The following is a 19,420-nucleotide window of genomic DNA, read 5'->3' as shown; positions in this document are numbered from 1 at the left end:
GAGACCAGCAGACACCTCAGCCAATCATAGGGCGCCGCACAGAATTGTAAAGGTGCTAATTGGCTGTGGAGTGGGCACGTGCTTGTGTTGCATCAGTGCTGTCAGATGGCCGCTTGCCGTTGAGCGTGGATGGGGCTGGCAGGACTTGGGGCGTGTAAACCGGAGGTGATGGTGGCACGCGGACCGGGCGGGCGTTGAGTGCCTGTGCGACCCCCGCCAGGGCAGACGGTAGACTCCGGCTGTTCTGGAGGAGGAAACAGCGTTTTCGATGCTGCTTACCTTCCTGGGGAGGGCCGGCGGTGCGAAACAAGTTACTGACTCGGGTTGCTGTCCAGGGTCACCAGCTAAAGTTTAAGTGTGGTACTGTGCTGTTATGGCACGTCTCACATTGCTTTGTTTGCCTTGATGTTTGTTTATTTCTAATGTTGGTTCCGTGTTCTGTTCTTGCCCTGCTAGTGTTCTGAATAACAGTTAGACCTCTGTCCGTTGTGGGGCTCTGGCGGAGCAGACGGTGCAGCCGTAGGCTTCTCACGACGTGAGCACAATAAAACTCACTACGTTATCTGCTGTTTCTACGCATCATCCTTTCTACAATTTGTCGACGAAGGGCCTGGCCCTTAAGCTCCCAGACCTCGGTCCAGCTGTTTTTTTTTTTTGGAGGGCTCGCTTGTGTTGATCTTGAGGCGAAGTCTTTGGAAACGGCCAGTCTTATTTACGGAATGGCGGGGCACAAGTCCTTATAGAAGTGGGTGTGCACTAACCTAGTTAGGCAGTATGCAAGTGACATGGTGTGTGGCATCACAGGGTGATATTGCAAATCATGACCTCCAAGGAAGTGACATCACAAGAACTAACCTCAGATATATGTTAAGCTGTTGTATCACAAGTACATTTGAGCACATTACAAGATTTAACAAGTGAGAATTCGCGTTAGGGTTATGACAAAAAAGTGATACAACTCCAACACAAAATCTGTGCCTCACAATCTAAATTTGTTTTTTAAAAACTGCCACAAAAAGTTGTCAGAAAGGAGAAATTTGGCTGTAAATCTGCTCTGCTTAATTGGTTGCAAAGTCTACATTTTAAAATATGGGGCTAAGGCACCTGCTGCAGAGATCTTTGTGGGCCCATTAAATCTCTGAATAATAATAATGGTAAAATAATGTTAACCCATTTGTTGGCGAGATCTGTGTTTTGTCTAGCCCTAGTTTTGAATCAGAGGAGCATAAAGCTTTTAGGTGTCTGTGACAAACCGCATCTTGTAACAAGTAGATAACACATTTTTATTTTATGTAGCGAGGCAGGTGAATTACTGCTTTTAACACAAAGATCTTTTTGTTACTTGCTGTTCAAAAACTACAGTCAAAATATAGCAGTAAGCCATGAAGAGCATGTGATTTACACTTTGTAACTCTCAATGTCTTAGGGAAGGCATCCTATACATTGATTTACACACATGATCCATTATCAATGTAGAATGTTTACATATGATGTAAAGTGCCCTGAAAACCTGCATTGGTATGAGTAGTGTTTTAAAAGAAATAAAACAAAATAGTGGTATTTACATTTTTATTTGTGTAAATACTGGAACCGACCAACACATTTTATGTTCTTAAAAATCATCCCTCTCTTAAGTACCTGTGAAATAATAACCTGTGTGCCTTTGTTTACCTTCCATTGCATTGAGGCGAGAAGCTCCAGATAGTTCCCAGCCAGGGAACTGGAACAAAATTAGGCCTGATGTTCCCTTACCTTTGGCCTTTGTCTTGAGTGAGCAGGCATTTAAAATAAGAAATCCCACTCTCCGCCTGCAGGTTGCTGCTCCGAACGAAAGCAGACAATGTGCAGGTGCTGCTGAAACAATCCAGGTGTCTAAAACCTACACCGTGACAAATTCAGCATATTTTAGTGGGGCCCAACTTCTTTACAGGGACGACAACATCCACCTTTTGAAAATAGTGGGTGGACACAGTCTACCCGCGTGTAACCCCGACTTGTGCCCTGTGGGAGGGGCGTCATACCTGTATCTTATTGATCTTTCGGTTGGAATCTTGGAGAGTGGATTCCTTACTGACTCTGATTGTAGTCCAATATATTTTTTGTGAATAAGTGATGCAGTGTTCTTAAATATATGCATACATTGTGTCAATTTGTATTAAAAACAATTTATTTAAAAGAGCCTATTAGTAGATCAGAGTGGCTTTTAGCTATGTATGCAAACAATGGTAAAGTAAAAACGTATTGGTTTGTTTTTTCACCCCATTTTAAAACTCGGCTGCCACCATGTTGTGCAATTGAAACACCCATAGGAGCCTTGTTTGTAATATTTCTAAACTTTAAAAACTAGCTATTACTTACATTTGTTGTTGTTGCTGCTGCTTGCCTCTTCTCACGGCACCCTGTAAGGGGGGAGGGGGTAAGCAGGGGAGACAAGCATTGGCAAAGCCAAACAGTCTTGCTGCTGTAAGAACTATTGTCTTTGTCAATGTTTTGTTTAGCCACATTGTACACCAGGGTGGCTGCTGTGCAGCATGGCTGAAAGTAAAGAGAAAAGCACTATGATGTGGCCAGTGCTGACTGCGATACAGCTTTTTTTTTTTTGTTTGGGTGGTGCATGCAAGAAAGGTCACTTGTGAATGGTTTTCTTTTGCTGCTTATATGTTTACCCTTTAAATACAGTTTGCATTGTGCAGTCGTCTTATCAATACATGCTTTGTTTTGATGTGAGTCGCATCCCATTCTTAGTCACAATTCAGGCCAACACACACACACTTTGTGCATTAGATCTCAATGGAAAAAATGAAGAGGATTGCAGAATTAGCAAAGCTTTTTTTTAAATGTCCTTGCCCTGTAACTGCCTTAAAGGTTGATTAATCAATTTATGACAGTCACCATGAACCACAAACACAACTTTTTTATATTGATTTTGATACAGCAGATTTGTCGCTTCATCGAAGTGCACTGTAAATAAAATACACTGATGTTATCCAAATTACCTGTCAAAGATAATTTAACACTGCTCCCTTTATCATGTGCCAAATAATTAAAGGGTTGATTTGATCATGAAGTAATTGACAAGTGGGTCTACAGGTTGCTCATGCATCTGAGCAGATGGTGCTTAATCTTGTTTATGAAAATAAATGCCTTTGTGTATTTGTAAAATAGAGATTTCACTTCCTGGCGCATGCCTGGCTTTCAGTTTAGTTTGTGCATCAAAAACTAACATTTTGCCAGGTACCTTTACTAAGATGAGATGCAGTTGCCCCCTAATTGGACTGAATAAATCACAAACTAACACAGAACTTTACAACTGTTTTGTTAAAATGCCTTCTTTTAAATATTTTGCAATGTTTTCAAATTTCTTTGTAGGACAGATCACCTGTGACATGGATCCCAAGACATTTTACATCGTTACACAATGCATTTACAACAAAGCAAAGGAACTATGCTGTTACCCTGCCTCAACACCATGTCCAAGCACATACATCGCATATTGTTTGTTCTTGTTTATGTTCATGCACAGTGAAGCATTTTTTTAACATACTTAAAATTGTGTACATAAACACCAAACCAAATAAATAGTTTCTTAATTTCCGCGCTCACAGGACGAAGACAACTCCCCTCACAAAGCTTCCTCTCTTTGGGAGCGGGGGTCTGCTCGTTACTCCCAGCTGTATCACTATCCGAAAGAGAAGTGAAGTGAAGAAAGAGTGTTGATGCCTAAATCTACTTCAAGCTACAGATAGTCTGGAGCTCTTCAAGCCTTTGAACACGAACTTGTTTATTAAAGTTCTTTGTAAATTGCTAATTGTCATCTTGTGATAGCTAAGTAGTGCTCGTTGGATGTGATCGTTATCTGAAATGAGAGTTAAAGGCTCATCCTGGTTTGTTCCCCTTTAAGTGCATATACTCTTTAAAATCAAAATTAGAGGAGGCTGATTATAGCCAAAATGTGTGGGTAGTTTAAGGTGTATAAGACCTGTGCTTCAGAGAGGCTGAGAAGAAAGACACTGCTCCCAAGAAGGGTAGTGAAGCAGTTGTGTCAAATCTGAATCAGACAATTGAGCAACTACTTCCTGCTGTCAAATAGAGTGCCACTCAATCTATGTATGACAGAATACTTATAGGTTCAACGCTGTGACTTGTATTTGTTATTCCATTCTTTTCATGGCTTAGAACTAAACATCATTGTAGGTTCCTTGAGCAATAGTAAGTTGGCTATCAAGTCAGTTGTGATGCTGGGGTCAAACATTTCCACATGTGATTATTGTAAATGTTAATGCTTAACATTTCGCAGATGCTATAGAAAACAGATGGGAATCACTTCCTCAATACTAATGGCAACCACTCTGCAGAATTAACAAGCATTTGCAAAGAAAATAGATCTCACCTTTGGGACCTATTGGCTTTGCCAAACGATGTTGTACTACATCAGCAAGATTCTGTCAACATGGGCAAGAGAAAAACAAAAGCGAGGGGGGGAAAGGGCCGTGACGCAGTTGCAGCTGCCTTGCAGTTTTGTAGGCATGCGTGATGTGTATGCATGCACGCTTACATAATGACACAGGTGATATTGTTTTCCGATTCCCCAAAAGGCCAAGATATAAAAAAAAAAAAAAGAAAACACAGGTCTCAACATAGCCTGCCAGTCTTCAAACTGAAGTTTAAGCAAATGAAACATGGGGGTGGTCTCTAGGGGTTTAGGAAACCCAATCTCTGGCTTATACCTAACCTACACATCCACAAACTTGCTGTTATTGAAATTATTCGAAAAGGGCATCTTACAATAATTATTTGCTGGCATTTATTTGAGCAACAATGGGATTCAAAAGAGGTGCTACTTTCTATCACAACTGAGGTCTGATATATCCCCATAAATATTGGTTACCTAACACATTTTATGTTCTTAAAAATCATCCCTTTCTTAAGTACCTGTGAAATAATAACCTGTGTGCCTTTGTTTACCTTCCATTGCATTGAGGCGAGAAGCTCCAGATAGTTCCCAGCCAGGGAACTGGAACAAAATTAGGCCTGATGTTCCCTTACCTTTGGCCTTTGTCTTGATTGAGCAGGCATTTAAAATAAGAAATCCCACTCTCCGCCTGCAGGTTGCTGCTCCGAACGAAAGCAGACAATGTGCAGGTGCTGCTGAAACAATCCAGGTGTCTAAAACCTACACCGTGACAAATTCAGCATATTTTAGTGGGGCCCAACTTCTTTACAGGGACGACAACATCCACCTTTTGAAAATAGTGGGTGGACACAGTCTACCCGCGTGTAACCCCGACTTGTGCCCTGTGGGAGGGGCGTCATACCTGTATCTTATTGATCTTTCGGTTGGAATCTTGGAGAGTGGATTCCTTACTGACTCTGATTGTAGTCCAATATATTTTTTGTGAATAAGTGATGCAGTGTTCTTAAATATATGCATACATTGTGTCAATTTGTATTAAAAACAATTTATTTAAAAGAGCCTATTAGTAGATCAGAGTGGCTTTTAGCTATGTATGCAAACAATGGTAAAGTAAAAACGTATTGGTTTGTTTTTTCACCCCATTTTAAAACTCGGCTGCCACCATGTTGTGCAATTGAAACACCCATAGGAGCCTTGTTTGTAATATTTCTAAACTTTAAAAACTAGCTATTACTTACATTTGTTGTTGTTGCTGCTGCTTGCCTCTTCTCACGGCACCCTGTAAGGGGGGAGGGGGTAAGCAGGGGAGACAAGCATTGGCAAAGCCAAACAGTCTTGCTGCTGTAAGAACTATTGTCTTTGTCAATGTTTTGTTTAGCCACATTGTACACCAGGGTGGCTGCTGTGCAGCATGGCTGAAAGTAAAGAGAAAAGCACTATGATGTGGCCAGTGCTGACTGCGATACAGCTTTTTTTTTTTTTTGTTTGGGTGGTGCATGCAAGAAAGGTCACTTGTGAATGGTTTTCTTTTGCTGCTTATATGTTTACCCTTTAAATACAGTTTGCATTGTGCAGTCGTCTTATCAATACATGCTTTGTTTTGATGTGAGTCGCATCCCATTCTTAGTCACAATTCAGGCCAACACACACACACTTTGTGCATTAGATCTCAATGGAAAAAATGAAGAGGATTGTTTTAGCCATGTTGTACGCCCTTGTGGTTGCTGTTCAGCATGGCTAAAAGTTAGTGTCGTCGAGTGACACAGAGTGAAGTGACAGAGCTTTGTAGAGTGCAGTTGCATAGAATGGAGTATAGTGGAACAGAAAGGAGTAGAGTGGCATACAGTGGAGTAAAATACAGTGTTGAGTGTCGTATACAGGAGTGGCATAGAGTGGAGTGTTATTAGGGTAGAGTGGAGTAGATTTGTTGTGGAGTGGTGTAGTGTGGAGTGTAGAAGATTGATGTGGAGGGAAGTGTCACAGATTGAAGCAGTGTAGAGTGGAGTAGTGTAAAGTGGCGTAGAATGGAGTGCCATACAGTGGAGCGTTGTTGAGCGGCGCAGAGTGGAGTAAAGTGGCATGGCACAAAGTGGCATAGAGTGTCGCAGAGATGAGTGGCAGGGCACAGAGTGGCATAAACTGAACTGGTGTAGAGTGGAGTAGACTGTTGTAGTGTGGAGTGTCGTAAAGCTGAGTGTTGTAGAGTGGAATGGCGTAAAGTGGCATGGAGTGATGTAGAGTGGCATAGATTGGAGTAGCAAAGAGTGTCAGAATTGAGTGGTGTAGAGTGACAAGGCATGGCGTGGCGTAAAGTGGAGTGTCATAGAAAAAGTGTCACTGAGTGGAAATAAAGGTATTACTTGGACCTACATGGCAAGTTCAGGTAGAGGTTGCAGTTCACATGTTGGACATATGCCAGGCAGATTTTCAAACTGTCTCTGGGTTTGGAAGTATGATTGTTGCTTGTTATGATTCATTCAAATGCAGTACTTCCTGCCTGATTACATACGGGTGATAAGTGAGTTTCACGTGAATGCTTGTTTCATGTTTTAGTATTGATACCTATGTTTGTGTGAACATTTGGGTTGTTCTTGTGATTTACTAGTTCAGCAAATCAGAGTGGCATATAGTTTAGTGTATCGTTTAGTGAAGTGCTGCAGAGTAGATTGTCGTACAGTGGAATAGAGGGCCAGAATGAAGTGGAGTGTCATGGAATGTTGTCAGAGTGAAGTCTTGTAGAGTGCCAGAGTTGAGTGGCTTAGAGTGGAGTAAAGTAGCATAGATTAGAGTGCTTGCAGAGTGGCAAGGCACAGAGTGGAGTGCTATGGAGTGGCATAGAGTGTATTAGTGTAGAATGGCCTAGAGTGAAGTGGTGCAGTGCAGAGTGGAGTGGTGTGAAGTAGTGCAGAGTTCTGTAGAGTCCAGAGTGAAGTATAGTGGAGTAGAGAGTCATAAAGTAGAGTGAAGTAGAGTAAAGCATAGAGTGGAGTTTAGTGGTGTGGAGAGAAGAGAAGAGAAGAGAAGAGAAGAGAAGAGAAGAGAAGAGAACAAAACAAATGCTTCCAGTCATCCATGCACAATTGCTATAAAGTACAAGGCTCCAGAAACTCTGCCCCCAAAAGCACAAAATAAACTTCAATGAGCAGAGCAGAGACTTCAGTGCCTAAAACACAAAATAAGAAGAAGAATGGGACCGTGAGTAGTAATTGGTGCTCATGTAAAGCGCTCCAATACCTTTGGTCAGGTTGAGTTTGTGCAATATAAAAATAGCTTTAAAAAAAATAAAAGAAGAAATAGTACTTCAGTCACAGTGCGAGCAGCGAACGGACACGAATTAAGAGTAATCAATTTGTACTCCAATCATGCGTCACACAAAGAAACCAATGATGCAGCAACTTACGTCTGGATCTGCTGACGAAATATTAGGCAGCAAAGACGAGAGATAGTGATGCCAATGGTAGGTAGTTGGCAGGCGAAAAGCCCCTTTTTAGGATTTGTTTTAAAACAGTACAATAGGTTACCAAGCGACAGCAGCACATGCCGCTGCCTGCAGGCCCAACCTTAAAAAAAAAAATCAGTGACTGGAGAGAAGTGCTGACACTCCCTTTTAGATTAAAACAAGTGTGGGAGGGGAGAGCCACACCCCATGTAAAGCACAGAGGCCAGTAAAAAAAAAAAAATGTTCCCTCTTGAAAAGTAACAGCAAATATATAAATTATATTTTTTTTCTAACGTTTTTTTTAGTGCTGTCTTAACTCATAACGCTCAAATTGGATGGTGTCACTTTCCTTTTAGATTAAAAAGTATTTTTAATTTCACAGCAAAATGAATGTAATAAGTTGTGCTAACTATGAGGTACTAGACTCCCCTCTATTCCCCTAGTAACCTTAATCCCTCCTGTTGAGGCAGGGATCGCGCTATTACTGCCCATATACTGGGGTCTAGGCAAGTATTAAGCAGAGATGCACATTGGTAAAAGCTCTCTGGGATCTGATAGTCAACTCAGTTCAAAGTCAATTAGATGATTTTAAGCTCACCCAATCACAGTAGTTCTCTGCACAGGTTTGTCAGTGCCTCACGTTCCCAGGTGCAACTAGGTTTGCGGTTACCTGTTTTTTGGTCAGCGGCCTTCCAGGCTATCAGCAAGGAAATGGTATGCATTCCTGTCAGCACAGAGTGAAGTCCCCAAGGGCTAGTTCACCAGAGCGATGGGAGTGTGCCTTGGCTCAGGCAAACTCCAGTGGCAGCACCAGTTCTTAGCATCAGTGACCCTCCAGGATCACTGCTAACCAACAAGTCAGCTGACAAAGGTTGCAGTTTCCAGGCTGACAGGAAAGAGGGAATTACAGCCACCAGGCAGTATGAGGCTTCACGCTTTGGCAGTGCTTTGGTTCACTGGTGAGGGCAAAACCAGTCACTTTAGCCCACTGTGGGCTGTCGGTTCATTTCACAATGGCAAACGGAAACCAGGAGACCCCTTCCAGCACAGATGGGTCTCAAGTTGGCCAACTTCCACTGGGTGCTCCCCACAGCTAGTATAAGCTGGGACTTTACTTCATGGACAGACTTTCTTCCTGCAGGGCTAGGCACACTTCCTCCTCCTTTCAGCTGGCAGGCTTACTGACTTCTACAGGGGTTATCCACAGCTCCTTCAGCATAAGGTGGTGGCTTCTGGTAATGCCCCCAACTAAGAAGCAGACCCTTGCAAATAAAGTCTAGATGGAATTCTTTATGGTAGCCCGATCTCCACCCTCCTCACTTCGCTGTCTCTGTCTTTACACTTTCACTGTCCAAGGAAGTCTGACTCCCATACATTGACCACAGGCTCACTGTAAACGCATATCCACTTCACAAACAAGGGATGTCAGCACAAGGGGTTGGGTTTCACATACCAGAATTTACATGAGAATGTTAGTAGGCCATGCTATTACTGACCAAAATGAAAAGGTCTGGTAACACTATACATTATAAGACATGGTATGTTCCCACCGCTGCTTTATGTGATACATTCAGAACTGGTAAAGTTGTCCACTGTTCGTTGGGAGGGCAAGCTTAGTGTCCCTGCAGGTGACTGGACATAGCCTTAATCTCCTATTATCAGTGCTGGGCCTCTGTGCACACACTAGATTAGTACGATGCTAGGGCCAAAATAAAGTGCCACAGCACCAGTTTCACATACAGGTGGGCACCGTGGGAAGACAACACACTGGTATACTATGCAGGGGACATTGCCATCAACAGACGCCTTCCCAGATCTCACTAACTGGATAGTTACTCCACCACTGGTGAATGTCCTAAATATCTGGTAGATGCTTGTGGCGAATGGAAAGAGACCAGGGTATATATTTCTTTTTCTATTTGGCCACATAACAATTTGTTGTCAGTTTACTTGCCCCCAAACCCCCCTCCCCCTCTCCCCAGTAATATCTAATAATCTCTCATGTGCCTTCTAGCATGCCCTCAACATCTAGCGTGCCCTCAACATCTAGCGTGCCCTCAACATCTAGCGTGCCCTCAACATCCTCAGGCCCCTCTATATACTCTCTGGGCTTCTTATGATGTGTAGAATGCAGAGAGGAAATTGCATTCTACAACTTCTTCCTCTGTCCTTTCCATAGATCTCTTCTGGCACCTCTATTTAGTGTTAACATTTGATTTTAAGGAGTCCACAATGTTTTTCCTTTATGTTAAATTCTCTGTTAAAACTTTAGAAAGTACTGTTGGCTTTTCAACTTTGAAAGTGCTAGTATTTGTTTCACATTTGAGTGCTGTTGTTGAAGAATTCATAGGTGCTCACAGTTATTCCAGTTCTTTTCCACTCCAATCATTCTTTCTCCTAGTCAGATCATGGTTGTTTTTGCGTATTTTTGTATTATCCTTTTCGCCCAAACATGGAGTCACAATCCAGTGGAAGAAATAAGTTGCATGCCATGCATCGGTCTGCTCTCAAAAACAGGCACTTGCACTGAAGGCAGAGTCTAAGTGGAGTTCGTCCAGTGACCAAAAACCTAAAAAAAAGAAACACTAAATAAAATTCAAATAAAACAAACATTCTTTAAGACTAAAGACATCAAGTGGTTGAAGGCACTAAAAGATATCTGATCATCATCCGAAGGCCTGGTCTTCAGTCCTTCCTCGATATTGCTTCTGTTGTAACTCTTTCTGGTTTAAAGTTTGTTGCTGCTCTAATACCTATACTCCCGCAAATACGCAAATATTAATGGTTCCAGATCCAGTAGAGGAAAAAATAATTCTGAAGATGGTGGACATAAAGTGGTACAGTGCAGGCTTAAGTCATCATGAGTTGTATAGACTCCTAAAGACACTGCCTGTGGTCGATAGCAGGCCTAACCACTAGATGGCAGATTACGACAAAACATGAGTCTAAACTAGGTTCAAGCTGCAAAACAGCTGCAGGATATTCAAGCAGTCTGTAAATCACCCTGTAGGAGGTTTGCACAACCTATATAGATGCCCCGCCATCTGTGGTTCAGGTAATAAACTATGATATGGTTCAGACAATCTGTATGAACACCTTGCATGTAGTTCAAGCAGTCTGTAAAAATAAGCAGCATGCGGGCTGAGAAGTGTCAAGAGTCGGCATGATGTCCTAGCAGTCTGTAAAACACACTGCATGAGGATCAGGCACTCTATGGTGCGCCTGGGGTCATGGGTGTAAATGCTCTGCACGTGGTTCCGGTGTTGCACATCCCTCCATGTGTCACGGGCAGTCTGTAAAAGAACCGTCCCTCTAGTCTGTCTGAACACCCTGAATATGGTTCTAGCAATCTGTACAAATATCCTGCTGGCGGATATGAACCCTCCTTGTGGTTTGCGCTGTCTTTAAACAGGCTGCATATGGTTCTTTATGCAGTAGCTCCCTGTAAGTAGTGCCTATGACCTTAGAGCAGTGTACAGACCTTGTCCATGTGGGCGGTGCAGTCTCTATAAACACCCTGTATGCAGTGTGCACTCTATATTGTCAGCATCTGTGCCATCTACCTGGGCATGTGCCTTCAGCGTGTGCCAGGGGATAGACATTGCACATACACTGTTTTGGGGACACCATCTAGACTTCACAAAATTGGTTTAACCACAGCTGATATCTGTTGGAGGTGCGAGGAGCAGGTGGGAAGGGGGTCCACAACACGTTTTTCACCTGTGAGATGGGTCGCCCCTTATGTAATGAAATACACTCATTGGTTCATGATACAACACGGGTGTCTATTGAGACTAGTTTCATGACAGTTACTCTAAGACTTTATGCCAACACTTTGACTTTGGAATGGATGGATCAGATCTCAATGTTGATGGACCTTTTTGCCACTAGGCACTAAAGCAATACTTTCTGGTGGGAAACTTACTTCTGTTACCTCTTTTGGGAAATGGTGGAACTTATTGTTCTGTAAAGGGGCAGACAACGACCCTTTCTGAGTTGTGTGGAAGTTTAGTAAATCTGGGCGCCTCTATGCGGTCTGTCAGTCGGAAGGCTGTATAAACGCCATGCATGTGTTTCACTCTGCGTCTAAACAGCCTCCAAGTATTTGTGGTTGTCTTTGGGAACAAAACGCATGGAGAGCTTTAGCACAAATGGTTACCTGTGTAAAAGAATAAAAAATGGTACAATTTAAGTAAATAATGTAGCAGATTTGCCATTAATTTTATTGGGTCACATCAGTGTGAAAGCTTTTGATTCCACTGTTATTTAACAGTGGAACCGCGTAGTTTTAAACGCAGGACTAAGACACCATACACGCCCTCTTCTGTTAATTCCCTAAGGACACCATACACACCCTCTTCTGGAAGTTCCCTAAGGACACCATACACACCCTCTTCTGGAAGTCCCTCTTCTGGAAGTTCCCTAAGGACACCATACACACCCTCTTCTGGAAGTTCCCTAAGGACACCATACACACCCTCTTCTGGAAGTTCCCTAAGGACACCAGACACACCCTCTTCTGGAAGTTCCCTAAGGACACCATACACATCCTCTTCTGGAAGTTCCCTAAGGACACCATACACACACTCTTCGGAAGTTCCCTAAGGACACCATACACACACTCTTCGGAAGTTCCCTAAGGACACCATACACACACTCCTCGGAAGTTCCCTAAGGACACCATACACATCCTCTTCTGGAAGTTCTCTTAGGAAGCAGAGACAGCACACAGGATAACTTTTATAAACGTTTACTTCAAAAATACTGAAAACATTTCGAGGTGCCCACTACCCCACAAAGTGAGGGGAACTTGGACCTTACAAACAATGTGTCAGATACAGACAATCCCGCCCAAAGATAATCGGGCCCAGGTTTTAGTGGTTGAACGTCGGTGTCTCAAGGCGCTTTGAACATATGTGAAGCAGAATCACGGGCCCAGAAGGTAAAAGGAAAGTTTCCCTTGCTTGTAAACATAACGCATTTGGGTCCTTGTATATTTAATTTTCCCTTGTGTCTTAAGCCACCATAAGGCAGTGGTAGATGGTTCATGCAACAATGTTTTTATAAGTTGGCTGCACATTCAGAAGTAAGCAAGTGACATCTTGACATTTAGGTACAGTCTGCACCCACTGATATTTCACAGCACCTTTGAAACCTGACCACACTATGTCAGTTGCACATTCATCATATACAAAAAAAGTGCTCTACGATGTCCGATCCGGACGTCTACCCCGTGTGATCTTGGGCAACCCTTTGCTGTGCTCAACTGAACATTAGCATCATAGATTAGACGTGTTAGTAAAACGCGAGGATATCCTAAAAATAGATTATTCACGTTAAAATCTCTCCAAAAACTATAACCCTACATTTGGTTGCAGAAAAGGTACGATGTGAACAGAATTTAGTCTGGGTGCAACGAGAGGAGGGCCCCTCATTTCAAACAGGACTGAAAGAATAAAATAAAGTCTAGAAAATGTGCGAGGAATTTTCCCTCAGTGCTAAAATAACATGTTTTACTCAACCCAACTCTACGGTTCTCACGCAATCGATCTCAGAAGGATGAAACCCGAGACAACCTTTAGAATATAAAACTTGTGGCCTGCAAGTTAAACAGTTCTCTGCAACAGGCACACAACCCGCTGAACTCTCTTTTCCGCTACCGAGGCATGGGACAGCACTGTTTCACATTACAGGGGACGGAAGCGACGGGAGTCGGGAGGAGAAAACCGGAGGCCTGGCAGGTTCTGTGAGTGGAGGGCAGGCAGGGCGCGGGCAGACAGGCGGGGCCGCCCCCCTCTTTGTTGTCTGCCTGCCATCACATTAGGTTTCCCTGAATGGCAATGACACACACCCCAGCAGTTACAATGCCCCCTGGTCCGGTTACATTCCGACGCAGTGATATCATAACTCGCAACACTTCCTAACCACAAAAGACTCTTCCTGGTCCCATTCCCGCTGGACTCTGGGGAGCAGGGAATTCGATCTTTTAAAGCCGAGTTTCCACACATTTGTGAAGGCGGTACAGTTTTTCAAAACAGTTGTGACTCACACGAAGAAATAATTCAGAAAACATGAAAATAAAAAAACCAGTAATGTTCCGCTGAGTGTATTAAATCATCTTTCGGCACATTGTGGCGTACCTCCTACAGAGAACTTACTGGTGGTAGGCAGCTAGTAAATTTCCTGAGTAGTCAGGAGGCCCTGCCTTGCATATAAACGATCACTTAATAAAGCGCTTCCTACTTGGGGATTCCTACACTCTCCCAGTGTCGGGAGGTAAGGGTACTCCGGCAAATTTAAAGAAAGCGCTTGTCTAGAATCACACAATGTGTCCAAAAGGGGAAGCCAAGATTAAGTGAGCGGCTTCCAGATCGCATCTGCTCCTGATAATGAATTAGTGTTGTCCATACGAGAAAAATATAAATAACGAACCAACAACTTAGTGTTAGTGACAGTCCTAAGGCCATAGGAGGAGAGGGGGTCGATGAATTTCATTCCCATCTCCCAAACTACTGCCTGGAGAGGTACACCCCCACCCTGCTACATCCTGGCCTGGTAGACCCTCCATTGTTCATAATGTTGATGATGTATACAGCACACAGGAAAATAATATTGTTTGCTACTTAACTATTATGTGCTAAAATGGCGCCGGTTAAGTATACTCATTTTAGCAACCGTGAAAGTAGGAAAGACTGGGGTACCTGCGGCTTAGTATCGATCATGGGGATGGAAAGCAGAGAGGGAGGAAGATAAGGATACATTTGGCCTCCTCCGAAGCGTTTGCATCTTACGCCCTTTACCTCACGAGTGAGAGCTTCACTTTGGCAGAATGCGGACCATACAAATGGGTGTAACATAAAAGTAACATAAAAGACCATTCCCTAGAGCAGTGGTTCCCAACCTTTTGACTTCTGTGGACCACCACTTTATCAATACTGGAACCCAGGAACCCCCAGTGGATCATTATTGGAATCCGGGAAGACCCCCCCCCCCCCAACTGAGTCATTACTGAAAGCTGCGGACCTAATCTGTTAAAATTATTAAATTTTGTAAGTAGCCGTGGACCCCGTGAGAAGGCTTCGCGGACCAAAGGTTGAGAACCACTGCCCTAGAGCACCCCCTACAGGGTGAGAGAGCAATGACGCTGGAGACTAGAATACTCTCCCTGGCATCTTTTATACTGGACAAATTGGACGCACTCAAGTTGGGAGGGTCTCATCCTTGCTCACTTCCTGTTTCACGCTGCAGGTGGACATATCTCTCAAACTTATCAAAATAAGGCAGGTGGAGAATGCAAGATTGGGAAACATTTTCTCTGACAAGGAATTGCTTTGAGGCAAACTCCTGTCCTGGATAAGGAATCACAAGCCAGCCTAGGGTCAAAGTAATATTAAAACTATACTCTTTTTACTCAAACTTCAGTAAAACACACAGGCTCCACATGTTCCGACAGGCAAACATATGCAGGAGCAACCGTGGGGGCCCTTGTGCTCAACACCAATATGGACCAACTCAGAAAATAAACACATCCATAACACACTTTAGTCACACCCCAACAGCGTCCACCCTCAACCGCTTGTAGAGAAAGTGCTAGGGCAAGGAATTTAGTCACGGCTCACAGGTGTTATAAAGGGGCGGGGCGGACAATAACATTTAAAAAAAAAAAAAAACCTTCATGCCGCGCATCCGATCCTCTGTGCTCTCCACACCAGGCCAGGCAGGCACAGGCTCCCAGCGTGCCCTGCGGCCAATCCTGACGCTGTTCAAAGCAGCATTAGGATTGGCTGGGAGCGCCCAGCCAAGGCGCTCCCAGGTACACTGGGAGCCTGTGCCTGCTCTTTCCAGCCCGGCAAAACAGTGCCAGGCTGGAGAGAGCACACTACACAAGTGTCTTTGGCCGACTCAAGATGGCCAGCCAAACATACATGTGCAGTGAGGGGAGTGCACAGTGCACTCCCCCTCAGTGCTCGTCAACCTCAATGCCCTGCCCCTTTAACAAGGAAAGGATAATAAACTTAGATTATTATGCTTTCCTTGTTAAAGGCTTTGCAGCAGTTGCTGCTGGCAGGGAGGACAACGCTCTAAGGAAAATGTTACAAACGTGCTCTTAGACAAAGAAATGTGGCAACCCGAGTACCCGGACTGGGCCTGAGAGCATAGTGCCAAGGAAGTGGCAGGTACGCGACACAAACAAAACATCATAACACTTTAGCTTTTTCCAACATGCACATGGGCCTACAAACCACACCAGGAAAGAAATTAGCTAGAAAAGCCCAAAAATGACCTGGTTGCGGTCATCTCCAGGACACAGGGCTAGCTGGCAGCTATGTCTTGGGCCTTCTGCAGTTCTGGATAAAGTCCATGACACCATCCGATGAAACCTAGAGCATAAAACTGGATCGCGACACAGAACTACTTGACCTATAACAATTCTCAATCAGCTCCAAATATATATAAAAAAAAAAAAAGATGGCCTCAAAGACATTTATTTGATCCTTGGCCTGCAGTAAAACCTTCAGATCCAAAGCCTTAAAGATGACCTCCATGAAGTCTATTCACCTAATGCGGGGTGAAAATCCCAATTTTTGGTGAATATTTCTCTTTACCCTTTCCAATCACATTGCAGGTCTCCAATAGATAAAAGCAGGGGGCTCTCCTGTCACACTTCTTCCACACTTGTCATGGGTGGTCGGCACTAGTAAAATTACTTTTGAACCATACCAGTACACTGCAACAAAACTAATCAAACTGCTACACTCAATGAAAGCAAAATACGAATTGCCTCGCCCAAAGCAATGGCAAAAACTTTGGGCGCCTTTTAAGGCAGAATACTATTGTACAGCAAGCTGGTGAGAGGAAAATGAGTTGTAATGAGGCACAGGCAGCCCAAGTCTTTCAAAGTGTACATGAGACAACTTAGAAAAGTAAAGTAACAGATGGGACCTTTTCCCTTCAGAATGAATCACCTTCCAGATCTGGATTACTGTGCACAGGAGTAATCAGCCACCTATAGCCATTGGGACAGGAATGTAATCTGATTGCTTGTTACTGGTGCATTGTAAGTCGAGAGAATACTCCGAACCGCTTTCTGCAGATCTGTTTTGCTGTACAGAACTCTTAGCTCCGCAGCTCAAGGCCTGGCCTTGAGAAAAAAAATACTGATCCCACCCAGGGGTTTGAACCAATGTCCTGCACTGGAATCCAATACCCTTAGTGCACATTTAGAGGATCAACTGTCCCGCTCACTCCTAAGACCAACTTAACAAGTGATCTTGGCAGTCAATCTTGCTCAATCACTCAAACTGACAGGTGTAAAACATGACATGTTTCAAAGCTGGCCTCGTGAGAAATACTCTACCGTCCCCAACCTGTTTCGTGCATCATGGCACACCGAAGTGATCAGAATTTAAATTCAACCCAACAGTGGCTATCACCATGGCGTTTTGAGGAATATAATATCAAACCTTGGAAATAACACGGCCTGCCTCTTGCAGTATTTCACCAAGAGAGGTCGAGTGCTTTTATATGTAGGCCAGCATTTATTTTATTTCAACAAAAATTGAACCTTTGCCACTTAAAGCACTGACAAGTTTATTTCCAACTGAATGTCTTCCCCAGGAGTTGTAAAAAACCCCAAAAAAATTGGTCTTAGCAGATGCAGCCGATATGCCAGGGTGGCAGCATGGGCAAAGGGGTGTAAGGTTTTGTTGCCAAGACTATTAGTTACAAGAAAACATACTTAAATAGGTGGCAGCCCTACATCTGGGGCCCAAAAGCGCTCTCGTCCAAAGCCTCCAAAGTATCACTAGTAGAAGCGATGGGATAAACCATATTCTGATCAGAAAATAAGAAACAGGCGATATTCACCAGAGGGGTGCTACAGGAAGGCCTGTGGCAGAGTCCGTCCTGCCTGACTGCTCCAACTCTGCCAAAGCCATAAACCCACTGATTACTCTACTGATCAATCAGACTCGAGATAAAGCAGCTTGTCGAAGAGAGGTGCCCAACATTTTCTTGCTCCTAAACAAAGAAGTGAACATCACACCCTACCTCCCACCAGCACCCTCCCCATTACACTGTCCAAGAGGTCCAGCACTTGGACAAGACCATCATCCAACTCAAGGATGAATTTGGAAGACAAAAAGTATTTTGGTCCCAAGAAAGATAACCATTAACTTCTAAAGGGAAGCTCCTTCTGAAGGCAGACACCATCCTGTGCTAAAGAGGCCATCCTTATGGAGATTCAGAATTGAAGATTATCACCGCTGGCATCACAGTGGAGGAGTGCGGTCTTAACAGATGCTACAAGCTGGCGCTTCCAACAAGATCTCCAAACTTTGAAAGTGGAGTTATGGACTTTCAAAGAGGACAGACAGCCAGCATTCCCACCCCATACCCATATACCAGTTTCTAGTGAATAATCATCACAGTTTGTGCACAATGACAGCAGGCATGATCCCCAGAGAAGGGTCAAGCTGGCACTCCGAACAGAAGGGATAAACATCCACTGGAGAGCCCAAGTTAGTGTTCCCTAGTGAAGGAATTAAATTGTAACAGAAGGAATGTACTTCTCAAAGAGTGTCAAATGTTGATGCTTTCGGGAGGAGGAAAGTATTCCAATGGAGAGTCAACGCTGGCACACCGAACTGAAGAAATGAATTTCCAGTGTTGAGCAAAAATGAAATTCGAGCAAGGACTTGCAGTTTTGTGCTCCTGGATGGACAAATTAACTTCCAGCAGTTTCTCAAAGTTGGTATTCCTGTTAGGGTGGATGGATTTCCAACTCAAAAAGCAGTCACTGGGGGGTTACTGTCTCCTGCTCTCATCGGTCTCTCATGCGACTTGGCGCAGTATGCTGATGCTTTACCACTGAGAAGGCAAGGCGCCGAGAGACGCATCCAGCAATCATAGACAAGTCTGAAAGCTACTCTGTGACTGGATGTCAACAGAGAGGAACTAGGTCTTTGCAACCTATCTTTCCATCTGGAATGACATGGGTGAGAGGAAAGGGTATGCTGGAGCCTCCACAGACAGGGGCAACAGTGGAGCTCCATGCCCGACTTCAAGGAGCACTCGCAGCACCAGTCTCTTTCTGCTTCATGCTACCCGGCAGCCGGCTCAGACCAACGCACATTTACTACTGCTGCTCGCCTTGTCAGAATTCTTCGAATCCAGCTGGCCTTTCGGGCCATGACCCTGCAAGAAAAGATACATATGATCAATGCACTTCTTTCCGAAACCTGGAAACAGCAACACATGGCTACTAATACAGAAGAACTGCTGTGATTATTTATAGACAGTTTGTACGCAAAATACCTAATACAGTAGGCCACTTGCAGAGATCTGCCACAAACAATTTTTATTTTTTAGATTGTGCTTACTAAATAATTCTTCTGCTGAGCCATGTTAAACAAGAAAGGCCCTTCCAGGCCTGTTTTTGTTCTCATTTATGTTCGTTTATACATTTTGAGTGCAAGGAGCAGTGAAGAGCTTTACTGGGAACATTTTTCTTAATGCAGGCACATCTCAAACATAAGGCATTGTAAATTGAACAGTAATAAGTTTGG

At 43.7% G+C, this 19,420-nt stretch overlaps 2 protein-coding genes and 1 long non-coding RNA gene across 3 annotated transcripts in view; 1 reads left to right on the top strand and 2 right to left on the bottom strand.

Annotated features, from left to right (window-relative positions):
• Window positions 1-7,851, bottom strand: part of JTB (jumping translocation breakpoint) — a 32,203-nt gene extending 24,352 nt beyond the window's left edge. The window contains exon 1 of the mRNA XM_069218154.1: window positions 7,815-7,851. The gene's annotated coding sequence lies outside the window, so the exon portion shown is untranslated. The remainder of the gene's footprint in view (window positions 1-7,814) is intronic.
• Window positions 36-3,808, top strand: LOC138268468 (uncharacterized). Its single transcript, XR_011200011.1, has 2 exons — window positions 36-360; window positions 3,370-3,808. It is a non-coding gene; the product is annotated as an uncharacterized lncRNA (long non-coding RNA).
• A 4,736-nt stretch (window positions 7,852-12,587) lies between the features above and the next one.
• Window positions 12,588-19,420, bottom strand: part of RAB13 (RAB13, member RAS oncogene family) — a 48,256-nt gene continuing 41,423 nt past the window's right edge. Inside the window, exon 8 of the mRNA XM_069218152.1 lies at window positions 12,588-19,049. Within this exon, the coding sequence (XP_069074253.1) occupies window positions 18,972-19,049 (78 nt within the window). The 3' untranslated portion in view covers window positions 12,588-18,971. The remainder of the gene's footprint in view (window positions 19,050-19,420) is intronic.

The sequence above is a fragment of the Pleurodeles waltl genome, chromosome 12 (genome assembly GCF_031143425.1).
Source record: "Pleurodeles waltl isolate 20211129_DDA chromosome 12, aPleWal1.hap1.20221129, whole genome shotgun sequence".
NCBI classification, from domain to species: domain Eukaryota; kingdom Metazoa; phylum Chordata; class Amphibia; order Caudata; family Salamandridae; genus Pleurodeles; species Pleurodeles waltl.
Note: the sequence above shows the minus strand (reverse complement) of the source record. Positions and strands in the feature narration are given on the sequence as shown.